This window comes from Thrips palmi, unplaced genomic scaffold (assembly GCF_012932325.1).
Source record: "Thrips palmi isolate BJ-2018 unplaced genomic scaffold, TpBJ-2018v1 HiC_scaffold_4, whole genome shotgun sequence".
Taxonomy (NCBI): domain Eukaryota; kingdom Metazoa; phylum Arthropoda; class Insecta; order Thysanoptera; family Thripidae; genus Thrips; species Thrips palmi.
The window spans coordinates 12,767,606-12,784,385 of NW_023144631.1; the positions used below are offsets into that span (position 1 = coordinate 12,767,606).

Genomic DNA, 16,780 nt, shown 5'->3' on the forward strand with positions numbered 1-16,780 from the left:
CGCCACAATATCGTTGTCCGAGAGAATCTCGGGCACCCTGGAAAAGAGGCGCCTGGGTATCTGGGCGTTACTGCCACGTTGGCTACTGCCGCGGCGCAAACGCCACAATAACTGATTCCGATAAGTTTTCGTGCGTTCGAGTACGGGGTCGCCAGAGCGGCGGACCGTCACCGCCAAGTCGGCGGTCGCCACGGCGCTGTCGCCGCGCTAACTCCGCCCGGTAGGTTTCCGAGCGTTCGAGTACGGAGTCACCAGAGTAGCGGAGCGTCACCGCCAAGTCGCCGGTCGCCACGGCGCTGTCGCCGCGCTAACTCAACCCAAGAGGTTTTCGGGCGTTCGAGTACGGAGTCACCAGAGTGTTGGAGCGTCACCGCCAAGCCGGCAGTCGCCACGGGGCTGTCGCCGCGCTAACTCCACCCGGGAGGTTTCCGAGCGTTCGGGAGGGATGTCGCCAAGATGACGCGTGGTCACCATTTACAAGCAACGTGCGGCGCGCTAGCCGGAGGGGCCATGGTAGGCTGTCGCCGCGGCGACTCCCGAGTGTCGCCGCGGCGCGTCGAAGGCGACCGTCAAGCGACGGGTCTGTGCTACTAGGGTACCTTCTCGGGATCGCTTGTTTGCACCCCAGGGTGGAGTACACGGCGCCCCGGGGCATGCGCCTGACTGACGTCATCAAGCACGTGGGCGACGCGCGGACCGCGGCGACGTTCGTGAGGGGAGAGTCCGCGGCGGAGCTGCCGGGGCTGCCCAGCAGCGTGCACTTGTTCCGGCTGCCCATGCGGCAGGTCGAGACCAACTACGCCGTCATGTGCGGCTCGCCCTTCCACGCGCAGTTCAAGACGTTCCTGGGGCGCCGCCACGCCGCCGGGCTGACCAAAGAGTTCCCCAGGGCAGAGGCCGCGCTGGCTGCGGCGGACGTCCACCCCCCGACGAAGCGGGTGCGCATCAGTGTGACGCACCTCTGGCCCGTGCTGCAGGTCCTGCTCGGAGGATGCATCGGCGCAGGCCTTGTGCTGCTGCTCGAGGGGTTTTCCCGCTCCGGCCTCTCAGCACACTGAAGAGTGTACGTTGGAGACGTTTTATAGCTGGTGCTTATTATTGTTTAATTTAAAGACATATCGCGGACAAGAGTGTCCATGGCTTGTACGCACTAATTCGCCTGTGTTCAAGTATCGGACGCGACGGTTGTAAAGAGTTATGACTAAATTTTTCAATGTAAGTATTACTTTTTTGCCATGATGCGTACAAGGTAAATGCAGTAGAAAGGAATTAAAAAACATTGCGATAAAAGCACCTGAGAGCGCAATAAAATCGCGACAATCACAGACTCGGTTTTCCACAAAACACGTGCGGTAAAATTATCGCATATTGAATGTGAGTTGAGTAGACGGTATTTTTGCAGTAAATTGTGCTTGTGTCGCCTTTCTCCATGAGATGTTCCGGGGGTAAACACTCGGGGTTTTGGTGTACAGACTACTCCCTATTACGCGTATTACGGGTATTACGGATGTATTACGGGTATTACGTGTGTATTACGGGTATTACATGTGTATTACAGGTATTACATGTGTATTACGGGTATTACATGTGTATTACAGGTATTACATGTGTATTACGGGTATTACAAGTGTATTGCGGGTATTACAGGTGTATTACGGTGCGCATGGAATATCAACGGAACAGTTTCTATGTTAAAAAAAACAACGTAACTACTACGTACCTAAAAGGCGCGCCAAACACCTATGATACACGTAATTCACCCGTAATACGCGTTATACAACAGTAATACGCATAATGCACCCGTAATACCCGTAATGCGCGTAATACAACCGAAATACACGTAATTCACCCGTTATACACGGAAAAGTGTGGGTGATAATGAAAAGTTCTGTACCAATTATCTAGGAGATCATTGTGGGGAGGTTATTTCACAGGGTCCATTGGGGGTATTACGCGCGTATTACAGGGTATTACGAGGTATTACAGGGTATTACAGGACAGCTTGTGCAGGGTATTACACGAGTGTTTACCCCTCGAGATGTTCTGTTCCACCTGCCCGACCGTCAGTCCAAATACCATCGCTGTCCAGCTAAATCAAGTCCTTGACCACCAGCTGCGTACGTAACACTGAACGTTTTGACAGAAATAAATTTGCAGGATCGCCTACTGAAAATTCAGATTGATTGTGTTAGACGATGGGTCGTGAGGAACAGACAGGCATCCGTCCGGTCCACACAGAAAAAGTCCGATCTGCTCAAATAGGGGGGAGGAAGTCATATTTTTAATACGCCGTATTATGTTCTTTTTAGTTAGATGTCGCTCTTTGAATTAGAAGCCAAGTTTTCCGGTGATACAACACTTCCCAAAACTATCTCCGCGAAATAGAAAATTCACTTTGTGATTCAATTAGTGTGCAGGAAGTTCGATCGAACTGGATTAAGACAAAGCTGTTGCTGACGACAACCAACAGGGCCTGGAAAAGAAAAAAAACATTTTTTATATTCTGGAAGACTACATAACCAGACTGCTAACGTTGCTATCTCAAACTTGTATGAGAAAGCACATTTCAAATCATCCTTGAATACAGGGAATTGGCTTATCTACGTTCAAACGAATGTGATGAAATGCCCAAAGAATCGTGACAGATGTGGAACAGAAAGGTTTGGAGTGAAGTCTCAACCGGTCTACGCTTAGTCGCACCGCTTTCATGGTGTTGAGGTCGAGAGTGAGCATGTCGACGGCAGTGAAAGAGTTGTTCAATCGACGAATCTGGAGAATGCAGCCGTTCATCTGCTCGAAACAAAAATTGAAATGCGATTGCTCGAAAAATAGTTGTAGCTGCACACATTACTGCGTAGTAATCTTGTGTGTAGCTTTTGCACAAAATTAAGCATGCGCTTGAAAGAAACGATTTCATGCGCAACAACGCACACCTTAATACTGTGGCGAAAACACTCTCATTCCGGGAACGTGACATCACGAGCATTATTGTCTCACATTCGTTTGGGTGTGAATTGGCCAAAAATAAGCTTGTTCACATTCAAACGAACGTGACATAGTGCTCGTGAACATGATGTCACGTTTCTGGAATGAGAGTGAAGGCACGGAAAATTATGTCCATTTATTTTCCACACTGAGAAAACCTTACAATTTATTTTGGGCCTTACACAGAAAAGTAGTTTGTATAAGAAAGTATTTTGAGCATACGTAAGCTCACAAAGAAAATACTTCGTAATTAACGAACTATTTCTTCGCATAACAAAGTATTTTGGTTTGTTATATGTATGCTCAAAATACTTCGTAAGGTTTTAAGAGTGCACGATTCTACGTAGCCCTCTTATCAAAATTCTCCGTAGGCTTACAGCATTCTCCGTTGGACCGTACAGTGTTCTCCGTCGGACCTGGAAGACCATATAGTCCTACGGAGAACACTGTAAGATCCTACGGAGAATACTGACAAGGGGGCACAGCGTTGTACCCACATACTACGCATAATTCCGGCCTTTGACGCATGCACAATTTTGCGTAAAAATAAAATACACGCAGTAATTTTAAGTGCACCGAGCTGCAAGTTCAAACTTTTCATGTCGGAGTGAAGTACATTAACGAAGAAGCCTTCCAATTTAATTTTCATGTCTTTAACTTTTCGTGTACATGGTATTTTGGCGCAAACTCGGTTGCAATAATTGTTTTTGTTCTTTTAGCGAATTATCGGGTCCCCACCAGTTTCATGTTTTAACGAAAATTATATTTGTAGCTGCTCTGCCCCTCAAGCAATTGCATGAGTTACTTACTTAGCAGTGCCGTTCCACTTACTTCCTGCACTTCTTCTGGGGGAAGACTTCTGTTGGCGGTGAGAGAGCTGCTCAAGATGTGGGAAAGCGTTTCGTGCTGCGCAATTAATGTTAAACTAAGATTGTTTCCAAAAATATATATATATATATTTTTTAAAATTAAAGACATATGTATAAATTTTGACGGAGTGCGGTATGGCATTTACTCTGCAAACTGAAGTGTGTACATAGTACACTCTTATTAGAGCATACTTCCAAGTACACTCTTATTTACAGCATACTTGCTAGGCACACGCTAAAAAGAGTGTGCCTGGCAAGTACACGCCAAATAAGTGTGTACCTTCCATGTACACGCTAAAATACACTCGATAAGTCCTATCTAAAAGCATGGGCCAGTTTAAGTGTACTTGCCAGGTACACTCTTATTTAGCGTGTACATGCAATGTACACTCTATTTTAGTGTGTACCTAGCAGGTATGCTGTAAATAAGTGTGTACTTGGAAGTATGCTCTAATAAAAGTGTACTATGTACACACTTCAGTTTGCAGAGTATGTAAGGAAAGTTAGCCTTGACATTGTCATGAGCACGGTAAAAACGGAACCTGGTTTTCCCAGGAAGCCAATGGTGAAGGTATAGGCCATTTCCAGGGAGTTCCTGGGAAAACCAGGAACCGTTTTTACCGTGAGGTGACAAAAAACAAAACTTTTCACCGTGTGCACTCAGCGAAATCCAGCAGGAATCACTTCTGTTTTTGGGAACGTGTACTTGCCTCGTCACGCACCCACTGGCACAGGGAGAAGATGGTGATGAGGCGCAGCCACACGAGCGAGGCCCACACCGGGTTGAGCCACGAAGGGAGGTTGATGGTGGCGAACGACTCGGACTGGTTGCAGTACAGGGAGAAGGCGGACACTACCATCTCGTTGAGAACGAAGGCAGTGAACTGCACGCCGTACGCGCGGCACATGCACACCTGCCAAGAGGGGTGTCTCAGTTGTTGTTTTTGTTTGCATTTGTTTGTTTACATGCCAACGAATCAAACAGGAATTAAAGGACGGTTCAAGGGGGTCAACCCAGTTTCCGTTTGAACCACAGTGAACGCAAGCTAATTTTCGATCATGGGGGACAAGTTGTAAGCGGAATTGTGTTGTATAGGCACCACTTTGATGGTAATCCCTCGTGACCGTTTGTAGGCTTTTAGTTTTAAGCTGTCCCGTATTATCATACTTATAGAAATCCACTAGCATCGTTCTCAGAGGCCAGACTCTAAAGATCCTGCTGAGCTTCAATAATGATATACGAACAAAAAATATGACAGCTGGTAGCACAGCGAAGGTGCGGCCTTATGACTAAGGTCTCTCAATAATACATGGCCAGTTTCTTCATATAACGAACGAATTCCTCAGTCACTGTAAACGATGTGGCAAGTTCGCTCGCCACAAAATTGGCGAGCTCTGGATGCCATTGGCAAGTTTCGACCCGAGCATATCAAGGTAGAGCTGCCGAGCTTGCCAATTTTAGGCACTGAAAGCGGCTTACCAATTTTGTGGCAATTTAACGTGCCACCAAATTTGCAGTGAGATTGTGATTTTTTTAGTAAGGTACTGAGAGCTAGCTTACAATCATGACTGCACGGCTTCTCAGTAGGAAATTAGGGATGCAGGTGTAAGTACGGACCTGCAAGTCCCGCAGCAGGCTCTGGCGGACCCGCACTTCGCGCCAGCGCCGCGCGTCGGCCCTGGGGCTGCCGGTTCGACTCCCCGCGTCCTCCACGATAAGACGTGCAGCGTCGCCGCGGAGGTCGGCAGTCAGTGCCCACAGAATGGAGACCTGGAAGGCGAAGGCACTCGCCATCGTGCACCTGGCCAACAGTGCAGCGGCAACAAACTCTCAAAATCCCAAGATGATACTTCAGTACCTACTTCAGCGATGCAGCTGGGCAACGGTGACTAAGGGCCGTACAGAAAATCTTGCCTTTAAAGGCGTAAGTATTGCTAAAAGATTTGGAAGTAACGCCAAAATTTGGCTTTAAACTTGGAATTAGTTGAAATCGCCTTTTATGTGTGCACACGATGTGGCTGTGTTCTGGGAAATTGTCCCTTGATTTGAAGGACTAAATTCATAATAATGAACTTTAGTGTAAACTGAATATTGAATTACAAGATTCATGTGTGTCGGCAAAACTGTCCGTTCCAATTCATGTTGGTCCCATTCTACCGTTATCTTGTTTAAATCAATGCTGTGCCGTCCAGTGCTGAATAAAGCATCGTACTGCAATCTCCGTGTCTCGTGTTGTTTCGTGTGAGTAAAAACCACTTCAAAGCAACCCTAAAACCAAATATACTCATTGTATGCTCTACCTGGAGCATGCCTGCAAGCACGCTCTAGCTAGCGCATGCCTGCCAAGCATGCACTTACTAGTGCATACATGCCAAGTACACGCTTACTGAAGCATGCATCTAGTTCCTAAGGGATAGGGAGTTGTGAGCATCAGGAAGCGTGTACTTGGCATGTATGCACTAGCAAGTGCATGCTTGACAGGCATGCGCGGCATGCGCCAGCTAGAGCGTGCTTGCATGCTCCAGGTAGAGCATACAATGTACGCTTTTGGATTTGTAGAGTATGTTCACTGAGATTCCAAGCGCTATGAGTATAGCACGTATGGTGCAATACAGCTAAGATATCGTACCGTACGTGCAATGCCATGGCCATATCGCAGTGCAATGCGTCCCGAAAATGCCCTATGCTACATGGGAATGGGGAGGCATTGCACTTCATGTGCGATGCTTTTGCATCGCACCAATTGACGCTATACCCATAGCGTTTGGATTCTCAGTGTTCGTACATGTTCTTTCCGATTTGCGTTATTTTCCCTTCTGTAATGCGATTTCACTCCAAATCCAGTGGCAAGTTTCCTCGCCACTGGAGTGGCGTCTTTTCCAAAGCGCCAAAATTTGGCGTTCCCATCCCTGGTTTCCGGATTCCATGCCAAACTTTGGCGTTCCACAGAGAGCGCCAAAATTTGGCGTTCCATTCCCCAGTTTGTCTTCGAGAAGTAGCCATGTTTACTGTTTTTGTTGTTTTGCTTTTGTTGATTGCTTATGCGCCCTACATGTTGAGTGCGAATAAAACGTGGATGGTGAATAACATATTGCGTGCGAATAACATGGAGGGTGAATAACGTGGAGGGTGAATAACATATTGCGTGCGAATAACATGTTATTCGCCCTCCACGTTTTATTCACACTCAACAGGTAGGGCGCATAAGCAATCATCAAAAGCAAAACAACAAAAACAGTAACCATGGCTACTTCTCTAAGACAAACGAAACATTCAAATTGTTACTTTTGTGTGCATTTCGTCTCGCCACGGTCAACGATAGTGTGTCAGTCATGTTTTATCGTGTCGCAGTACTTTCCAAAGGCCTGAGTGCTCTCGGGCCATTTCAAAACTATTCAAGTGTTGTTCTGAGGAAGATTTTGAAGAGGGAGCGGCGTGATGCAACAGGGCCAGGCTAGGGCTTTGAGGCTGGCTCAAGTCTTCTTGATTTGAGAACGGACTGAGACCCCTTGCTGTGTCAACCCCTTATCAAGAGAGAGTGACTAAGTGATATCCAGCTTTTTGTGTTGATGTGAGTACCATTTTCCAAGTGTCTAAGGAATCGCTGGCCAAACCAAAGTGATTCAATAGTTGGTCAGCGGCATTGACACGTAACCTGAAAATACAGATGCAGGTCTTGTATTTTAGTGGCCCAGTTCTACTTTTCATAGTATAATTGCTGTGATTTGAACTGGGGATCCTATGCACTGAAAACTATTGTATGCACATTTATTTTCCTGTGAACGGGTATTGCTTTCTAAGCCAAATTATTGCATTTCTTTTGCAGCGCCAATTTTTGGCGTTCTGGTCTGTGGTGCTCTGGGGAATGGAACGCCAAATTTTGGCGCTCTCTGTGGAACGCCAAAGTTTGGCATGGAATCCGGAAACCAGGGATGGGAACGCCAAATTTTGGCGCTTTGGAAAAGACGCCACTCCAGTGGCGAGGAAACTTGCCACTGGATTTGGAGTGTTAGCTGGTTGTCGCGTGATTTTGTGCCGATTTCGAGCGATTCTAATCGCTGAGGCGTGCATTCTATTTGCGAATTGGTTGGCCGACCTGACGAACGTGAACACCATGTTGCCCACGTCGTTGGGCACGCCCATGTAGCTGCTGATGATGCGGTTGATGAACACGACGTAGATGGTGATGAGCAGCACGGCGAAGAGCGTGAAGGCGGCAATGGCGGCCACAGTGGAGACGCGCTGGAGGGCCAGCGTCGACGGCTTCATGGAGTGCCTCATGCTGTAGTGCAGGCCGCGCACCAGGGCCAGGACGTCGTGGCGGCGCCAGATGGAAGCCGCCGACACGAGCCCCGCCGTCATGGCGTTGTAGACGTGGATGCTTTCGTGCAGCTTGGCCACGAAGAAGGCGTCGTCTTCGTACGACAGCATGAAGTCCACGAAGGTGGAGACGCGGAGCGCCGGCAGCGAGACCGCCCCGACGATGCTGCACCTGGAGTAGAGTCCCCGTTTGGATTGGGTACACTCTCAGCATGTTACTGACTCTTTGCTCATTTTGTCAGTATGCAAGTAATTTGTGCAACCACGACGTACTTTTCCTTTTTTAAAGAACTAGTTAGGAAATATTAGAGTAATATACTAAGAATTTAGTTTTGTGCATAACTGTACAAAAGAAATTGGCCATACTTACTTAGAAAATACTACTATTATTGCTGTTTATTCGGAGACGTAATTAATGAGGAAAAAGACAGTAACGTGCTGAGAGTGTACACAGAAAAACAAGAATCGAAGAAGGAATCGCTTTGCAGGAAGAACCCTAAATATTTCCCCTTCTATCAATTCGAGATAGTGGACCCGGCCGTCTGCAGTTGTGACAGGTGGTGCTATCTTTAAGTGGCTTCTATAGGTTCATCGGCCCGCCCAGTTTTCCTTAATTATTAAGGGAAAATATTTGGGGGCATATCGTAGGTCTGCGAGGTAGACCTAACATCCCTCTAACATTTCCCCTTCTACTCAACGCGTGGTAAATTGACGGTGCGAGCGCATTTCCCGCTAACGCTGCATTGATCGGGGTTATGTATGGTGAGGTACGCAAATAAACATTTACAGCGATATCCTTCAAGAGCGCCGCATCTTCCTTGCAGTTTCGAACAGTACTCATCAATATCTGTCCAAACTTTTCCTTTCACCCCCTATAGGTGGAGCCGCTATTCGGAATAATTACCATAATATGCACCCTGGATGACAATACAAGCATACGAGAAAAACTTAGTGACAGCACAACTGAGAAAAGATTCTGAGTAACTTAAGATCTGTTTCGTCGTAGAACGAACAAACTTGTCTGCATAATGATAGATTCGTATCGTTGAGTACTAAGAACTAGCTCAGTATTAGGACCGCACGGCATTTCTCAGTACGAAGTAAATTGGGAGTGTGCAGCATGTAACGTCGAAACCATAAAATTGCGTAAACATTAGCAAGTGGACTCAATCTTCGAGGAATAAATGACAACTTTCTAGAACGTGATAATCGTTTCCAGAACTCACACCAGCCAGGGTCGCGACATGGCCGGGGGCTCGCCACCCCATACCGTGGTGAAGGGCGCCATGCCGAAGGAGCGCAGCGCCCAGAGCCAGCATCGCCAGCTCCACTCGGCGTAGGACTCCCAGGCTGGCATCTAGGGCCGCGTACTCTACAAACCGACAGGCGTATACGAGCTGGAGCCTCTCATCCCCCGTTTTACACTAAATGTGTGGACAGTATTTTGTACGTGTAAACTGTCACGATTTGGTGCTTACGTGTAATTTGCATATAATCATGCGTACACTACTGGTAGCCAACGAATGTGTCGTCATATTCGTTGGAGCGTAAATTTTGTCACGTTCGTTTGAATATGATGTCACATTCGTTTCAACATGACTCGGCCGTCTAGGTAGGGTCAGTAGGGTGTCACATTCGTTTCAACGTGGATCAACATTCAAACGAATACGACATCATATTCAAACGAACGTGACAAAATTCACATCCGAACGAATATGACGTCACATTCGTTGGCTACCAGTGTACATGCACACATATATGCAAATTTGAGCACAACTTTATGCACTTCAGTACACAGGTAATCATGCCTCATAACGTACACAATTGAACATAAACATTTAGCGTGTACTCAGTTTTTCATCATTTTTTCAACGGCCCGGATGTCCTATTCGTTATTGGCTGAGCGATAGCGAAGCCTGTTACTCCATTGGGGTTGAAAAGTTTTTCCTGTCTGTGTGCGTGCGTGTGTGCGTGTGTGTCCACACTACTCCTCCTGAACGGCTCGGCCGATCTCGGTGAGATTTTGCACACTTTTTGGGCATGTCCTTGGCTCGGCACACGCGAAATTTCACTATCCTAGCTCAACTGGTTCAGTTTTAATAGCCGAAAAACACCTAAAAAACGGCGAAAAATCGAGTTTTCTGCAGGCAGATCACCTCTGCCTTAGAAAGGGGGGGTCTGGGGGGCGGAGCCCCCCAGCATGCATCAAGTAAGAAGTAACCGACGATGGACAAGCCATTGCCTGCCGAAGGCAGACTAGCGCCGCAGGCCAAGGTAGGTACGCCAGGCGCGGATTGGAGAAACAGGCAGCGAGGCATCGCGAAGCCTGTTACGACAAGACGCGGTCTGGCGTAAACCTACCTTGTACATATATGTTGTGTCACGATCGTTTGAACGTTGAACAACGTTTTGACGACGGATTTGGTTTCAACCACTTCATGTTGATGAAGTGCACACTAACCGGCATCACGCGAGCAGGGTGGGCGCCGCATGCGCGCCTCGGCGAGCCCCACACACTGCGGACAGACAGGTGGCGACGCTGTTCCGGCCTGCTCGTGGGGGTGGTGGTCTCGATCGAACGTCGGCGTACAACGTCAGCAATTATCGTAATAGGGAGTTGAGCAGTGCCGGCCGGCTCAGTGACGCCCCTCCCTCACCCCCTTTTCCCGCCCAAGAGATGTCCAATGAGAAGGTCGCGACCGGTAAGCTTGCAAGAGCTCCGTTCAGAAATAAGAATTTCGTGTTCACAGACAAAAAACATCATGGACATTACACTTTTTCTGTAATTTCGTTTAACAGAAGCCATTGTTTACACAATTTGCGTCAACATACGCGTTTGGACACTTTCAGGCGGTATCTCAATGGAAGAAACCCAGTGCCTCGATAGGAATAGCACTCAATACAAAGCGAAAATAACAACACGTATATGTATATATTCCGAGCTGTAGGGGGAGTGTTCGCGGTTCGTGAGAGTGGCCCGCGGCCCCCGCGGGCTACCCGTCTAAGACCCACGCGCTGGTTAGCAGTAGAATCTCTCCTATACGTGTCAAAGATTTTGACTACAGTCAGTTCTTCTGTGGTGACGGCATCCATGCGGACTCGAAGTCTCACCGTACGTGCCCGCCGCCTTTCGCGAGCGGTGCTATTTAAGGAGCTCGCCGTGAACGTGCCCAGCTAGTGAGAGAGAAACCGTCATGGCTCTGCCCGAGATGTGGCGTTCGTTGTCTATCGTTCTGGTTGTGGTCGCGCAGCAGACTTGGGGTAAGTTTGACGGCTTCACTCTGAGTTTGGCATGCTCTGAAACTGGGTGCCTTTGTCGCCTGCCCCCACAGTTTAGGGCGCTACGAGGGGGTGTAAACACTCGTGTAATACCCTGTACACAAAAACCGTGCCTAATAAGGCGCAATTGTTATACAATTTTTGGGCCAAATGTGCGAAATTTTGCCATTTTAATGCCGTATCCCCGTAATACAGCTTGGGGTGTGCAAATAGTTCGATATCGAATCGAATCAGGGGTGATTCGATTCGATTCGGGGACGGATGTCTTTGCTTCGACCCCGAATATTCGAAATTTTCGAATCGACAGTGGTTCGTCTTCGAATCGGTTGCTCGAAAACGGTTGAATGCCGCGCGCATAGCGTTGATTTTATGCCAAAGCAAGATCAGATTTTTTTGATTTTTCTTCATTTTGTATGCCTGCTCTATGCCCTTCCTTTATTACAGAAAATGTGTTTTGAAACGCACTAAATTTTTTTAGTTTCAGTTCGAATTCGATTCGATTCTGAATCTTTAAAAGTTCGATTCGATTCGACAACTTTTTCCAGATTCGATTCGAGTTCGATTCGAAACTTTTTTTTTGAGATTCGATTCGAAGAGATCGTGTACAGAGTACTTAGTATTACGCTGTATTTAGGGATGTGCGAATCACGGAATTTCATTAATGTTACTATTGAATGTTGCCCTGTGTTGTGTTATTTGTTTAATGTTTCCCAGTGTTGTGCTATTTATTGAAAGTTTCCCAGTGTTGTGTTATTTGCTGAATGTTTGCCAGTGAAGTGCGATTGGCTGAATGTGTTCCGACAGGTCGGTCTAATTGGATTGCCATGACGCCGTCCCGTCTGTTGGACTCCGGTGCAGTGCAGGCCGGCGTGTTCACTGATAACTTACCCACGTTCGTGGCGAGAGTCTGGCACGACAACAACATCCTGCCCGGCATTGCACGGCCCAACGTGGGTGCCTGGGCCTCGTGGCAAGATTACGAAGTCAAGAAGGAAAATTTTGAGGTACCCACACTGCAAATTGAAGTGTGGAGGTCTTACACAGTCAAGCGTGAACCAAAATGTACACCCATGCACTGTCAAGTTCGTTTGAATGTGACCTGCCCGAGTGGGCACGTTAAGGGGGCAGTAGCGTCTTTTGCACGTGTTATGACGATTTTCGAACCTCCTGTTTAGACGTTAATATAAAGATAAGTATGAATGCCAGAGACAAACGGCAGGCACCATTTAAAAGATAAAAGTTTTTACAACATTTTCAAAAAAAAATATTTTGTTTTAGCATTGAATTAGGATGTTTTGTGTTCTATGCAAAAATGGTCTGCAAAATTACATGGTGTCACTGCGCGCACGATTGCAGCCAAAGTTTTTAACTTTTTACCAATCGGTAAAATGCATCTGAAAAAGCATGAAATTGCCCATAAAATGACCCTTGGGTTTCAATATTGGGCAAGAAAAACTATTGAAACGCTCATCTTCAACTTAAGATGGAAACGAACCACATTTTTTCTGGCCCAATATTAAAACCCAAGGGTCATTTTATGGGCAATTTCATGCTTTTTCAGATGGATTTTACCGATTGGTAAAAAGTTAAAAAACTTTGGCTGCAATCGTGCGCGCAGTGACACCATGTAATTTTGCAGACCATTTTTGCATAGAACACAAAACATCCTAATTCAATGCTAAAACAAAATATTTTTTTTTGAAAATGTTGTAAAAACTTTTATCTTTTAAATGGTGCCTGCCGTTTGTCTCTGGCATTCATACTTATCTTTATATTAACGTCTAAACAGGAGGTTCGAAAATCGTCAAAACACGTGCAAATGACGCTACTGCCCCCTTAAAACGAACGTGGCACCCCATAACCTGACAATCATGGCGTGTCACATTCAAACGAACGTGGCAAATTGAGTATGTCACATTCAAACGAACTCCGTCATTCCAGGGCGTGACATCACGTTGAAACGAACGTGACAAAATGTCACGTTCGTTTCAGCATTGTGTCACGTTCGTTTGAATGTGAACAAGCTGATATTTTGCCAATTCACACCCAAACAAATGTGACACAATGCTCACGTTCGTTTCAACGTGATATCACATTCCTGGAATGAGAGTGAATGCATACTTGACCCGGTACAAATAAAAAAATGCGTACTTGGCCGAGCATACATAAAAAATTCCAATGCTAATCGCATTGCAGGGTGTTCCCAGCTTCATAACTGGTTTAAAAGTAAGTTTTGAAATACCAATAAAAAGGGGTCCTGGTTTGGGAACGGTATTGCAGCAAAGTTTGTCAAAACAGTAACAAATGTGTAGAAATCATCGTTTGGCCTAACTTTAGGCAGCCACTGCGTCTTATCTAAGGCGGCTAATCGTTCTCCCTCAACGGGTGGGTGTTCTTTGGGCCTTACTTTAGAACACCTTTGTTACGGAGTGCGATTAGCCGCCTTAGTTTGGGAGCGGTATTGCAGCAAAGTTTGTCAAAACGGTAACAAATGTGAAGAAATCGTGGTTTGGGCTGACTTTAGGCAGCCACTGCATCTAATCTAAGGCGGCTAATCGTTCTCTCTCAACGGGTGGGTGTTCTTTGGGCCTTCCTTTGAAACACCTTTGTTACGGAGTGCGATTAGCCGCCTTAGTTTGGGAGCGGTATTGCAGCAAAGTTTGTTGAAACGGTAACAAATGTGCAGAAATCGTGGTTTGAGCTGACTTTAGGCACCCACTGCGACTAATCTAAAGCGGCTAATCGTTCTCCCTCAACGGGTGGGTACTCTTTGGGCCTTCCTTTAGAACACCTTTGTTACGGAGTGCGAGTGCGGTTTGTCAAACCAACCGTTTAGCTGGTCACAGAATTGAGGAAAACATGACAAGTCAACCGCAGCCTTTAGAAGCATGCCAAACAATCCAACCTCAGCAACAATGAAGGGACAGTTTCAATGCGCGACTACTCGTTTTTTCAGTCTCGCGATTTTCGAAAGGGCGCAGACACCGAGAAAATTGTTGCCAACCCACGAAAATTAATTTATTGCGTCTTTTCTGCTACGAACGTTTTACCAATGACGGATTTCGTTCCAATGTCAGGACACAGTGCAATGCGCTAGCATTGGCATTTTCGAATTTCACGGCGTGTTGATTTCTTTTGATGGGTCACTTGAAATTTTGACAGTTGGCATGTTGGTGTCGTGTCGTTGCCATGGCGATTTTTTTTTTTCATGTTTTAACCATTTTCTCAGAACACAGACAATTTCTTGTCACTTTGATGAGCCAGGAGGTTTAGTTTTGAGGAGTGGTACATTTTTTATTTGAACCATTTTTTCATATCATGAACGGTTCTGGTTTTTGATTGTTGCAAATTTATGTTTTTCGCGTTTACGGAAAATTTCCACCATTAATTTTCGAAAAAAATTTGGAATTTTCGTTTTTTTTATAGTTGAAATAGTTCAGCGTTGTTAATTTGAAAATCGAAGAGGGGGGGGGGGGAAGGAATCCACGGACCTCGGACAATAGGGGTTCTTGGGAACCCCTAAAAAATAGACACTTGGCCAAATACACACAAGTGCATGAGATCAGCATATGTACTTGCGAAGCATGTCGAGGGGTCCTATTCCAAATATCTTATCTGGGCGTTCCTTCCAGAGAATCTTATCTTAGATGCAGGCAAATTTCACTCAGTTGGCCATTTGATACAGCTACAAAACAACATAATTTGTGATCTAATTCACTTAAATCTGAAGATGAGAGATCAAAGAAACCAAAAGTGCATGTATTTTCCGCTTACTCTCGTACCCGTCCCAAATGGTCAAACTGAGTGAAATTCACCTGCCTCTAAAATAAGATTCTCTTGGGGGAAACAACGCCCAGATAAGATTATTTGAATAGCATCCCTCGGTGTGTGTGTTCAAGGACAGTGAAGTCTGTAGTGTGCAACTTGCAACACATAAGACACATTCTCATGGTACAGGTCCTCATTGCTGACGAAGTGACTTGGATACCGGCAGCAAACGGCGTCATTCCTCTTGGGGCTCAACCGACCGGCGTGTATCTGAACGGGACCGACCTATACACCTGCCGAGTTCTGGACGAAACTGCGTTCATCCTAGAGTCCGGACTGGTACGTGCTGTTTTGAAAATATAGCACTTGACCTTGTTGCCGAACGATCCTTGACATTACGTCATTATGCTTGCTTGATGATTTTTTTAAAATGGTCGTTAAAAGCCTTATTCCATAGCTGTTACCAACAGTTTGCCCTTAACTTTTGTGACAAATATCTTAATACGATGGAGAAGTTCTGACCGGTGTGATAGCCCTCCCTTCCCGACCATTTTGCTCAGAAGTCAAAAAGAATGCTGAATACACTGAGAATGAAAAAGTCATGATCAATACCCAATTTTGGGCGAGATATACTTTATCACCCAAATTTGGGCGAGGATTGTTTCCTCGCACAAATTTGGGTGAGGAAGGGTGTATCAGTTGCCTATACGGCTCCATAGTATTATGACCCAAATTTGGGTGAGGAAACCTTCCTCACCCAAATTTGGGTGAAGAAACCTTTCTCACCCAAATTTGGGTGATAAAGAATTCCTCGCCCAAAATTTTAGTCATGATCATGACTCTTTCATTCAAAGTGTAGAGTTCTCTGCATTGAACTATTATTCAGTCATTTGAACTAAAATATTGAATTATAGTATACGTCTCATTGATGTACAAGTATTGAGTTAAAATACCCTTCTTGCTAGTATGTTCAAAAATGTTTGAGAGTGTGGTAACAATGTCAAGAAGACAGCCTAACATGTTCGCTTCGTTACAGATTATGAAAGGTCAAACGGTGTGCAGCATACCATGGCAAAACCGCACCGCCCTCTATCCTGTGTATGAAGTAATGTTGTACAAATAAAGAGTCCTCGGCTCTAAATGTTTTCTCCCTTATGAACGCCCTGCTCATCTGTCAGAAAAAGAAAAGCGACCTGTTATCGACGGAAACATGAGGGCTTTGTATGCGCAGACGGTGGATCAAAACAAATTGACACGCTTCTCAATTCCGGCCCAATTCACTAAAATACTCTGTGCGAAGAGAAAACTTTTCGTCGTAAGAAGCGCCAGTCTAAACACTTGGCCAGCGACATCATAGGAGCGGGCACTTGGGGCAGTTTTTTTGTCTGATTTGAACCTTTGTGGTTCTAGGTTCAATTTGAACTTATGCATAAGTACAGGGAACCGAAAATGCTAGAAAAATGTGTCTTTTCTTTACAAATTTTTCATTAAATACGGTTCTTTTGGCCGATACTTACTTCAATCTAGTAATAAACTTACTCAATATTTTATAGTTAAG

General features: G+C 45.9%; 1 protein-coding gene across 1 annotated transcript; it reads left to right on the plus strand.

The window, feature by feature from the left end:
- The first annotated feature begins 11,291 nt into the window (after nucleotides 1-11,291).
- On the plus strand, nucleotides 11,292-16,363 carry LOC117649277. Its single transcript, XM_034391884.1, has 4 exons — nucleotides 11,292-11,436; nucleotides 12,259-12,458; nucleotides 15,412-15,561; nucleotides 16,259-16,363. The coding sequence occupies exons 1-4, from the start codon at nucleotides 11,370-11,372 to the stop codon at nucleotides 16,343-16,345; spliced, it is 504 nt and encodes a 167-aa protein (XP_034247775.1). The 5' UTR covers nucleotides 11,292-11,369; the 3' UTR covers nucleotides 16,346-16,363.
- Nucleotides 16,364-16,780: the final 417 nt, after the last annotated feature.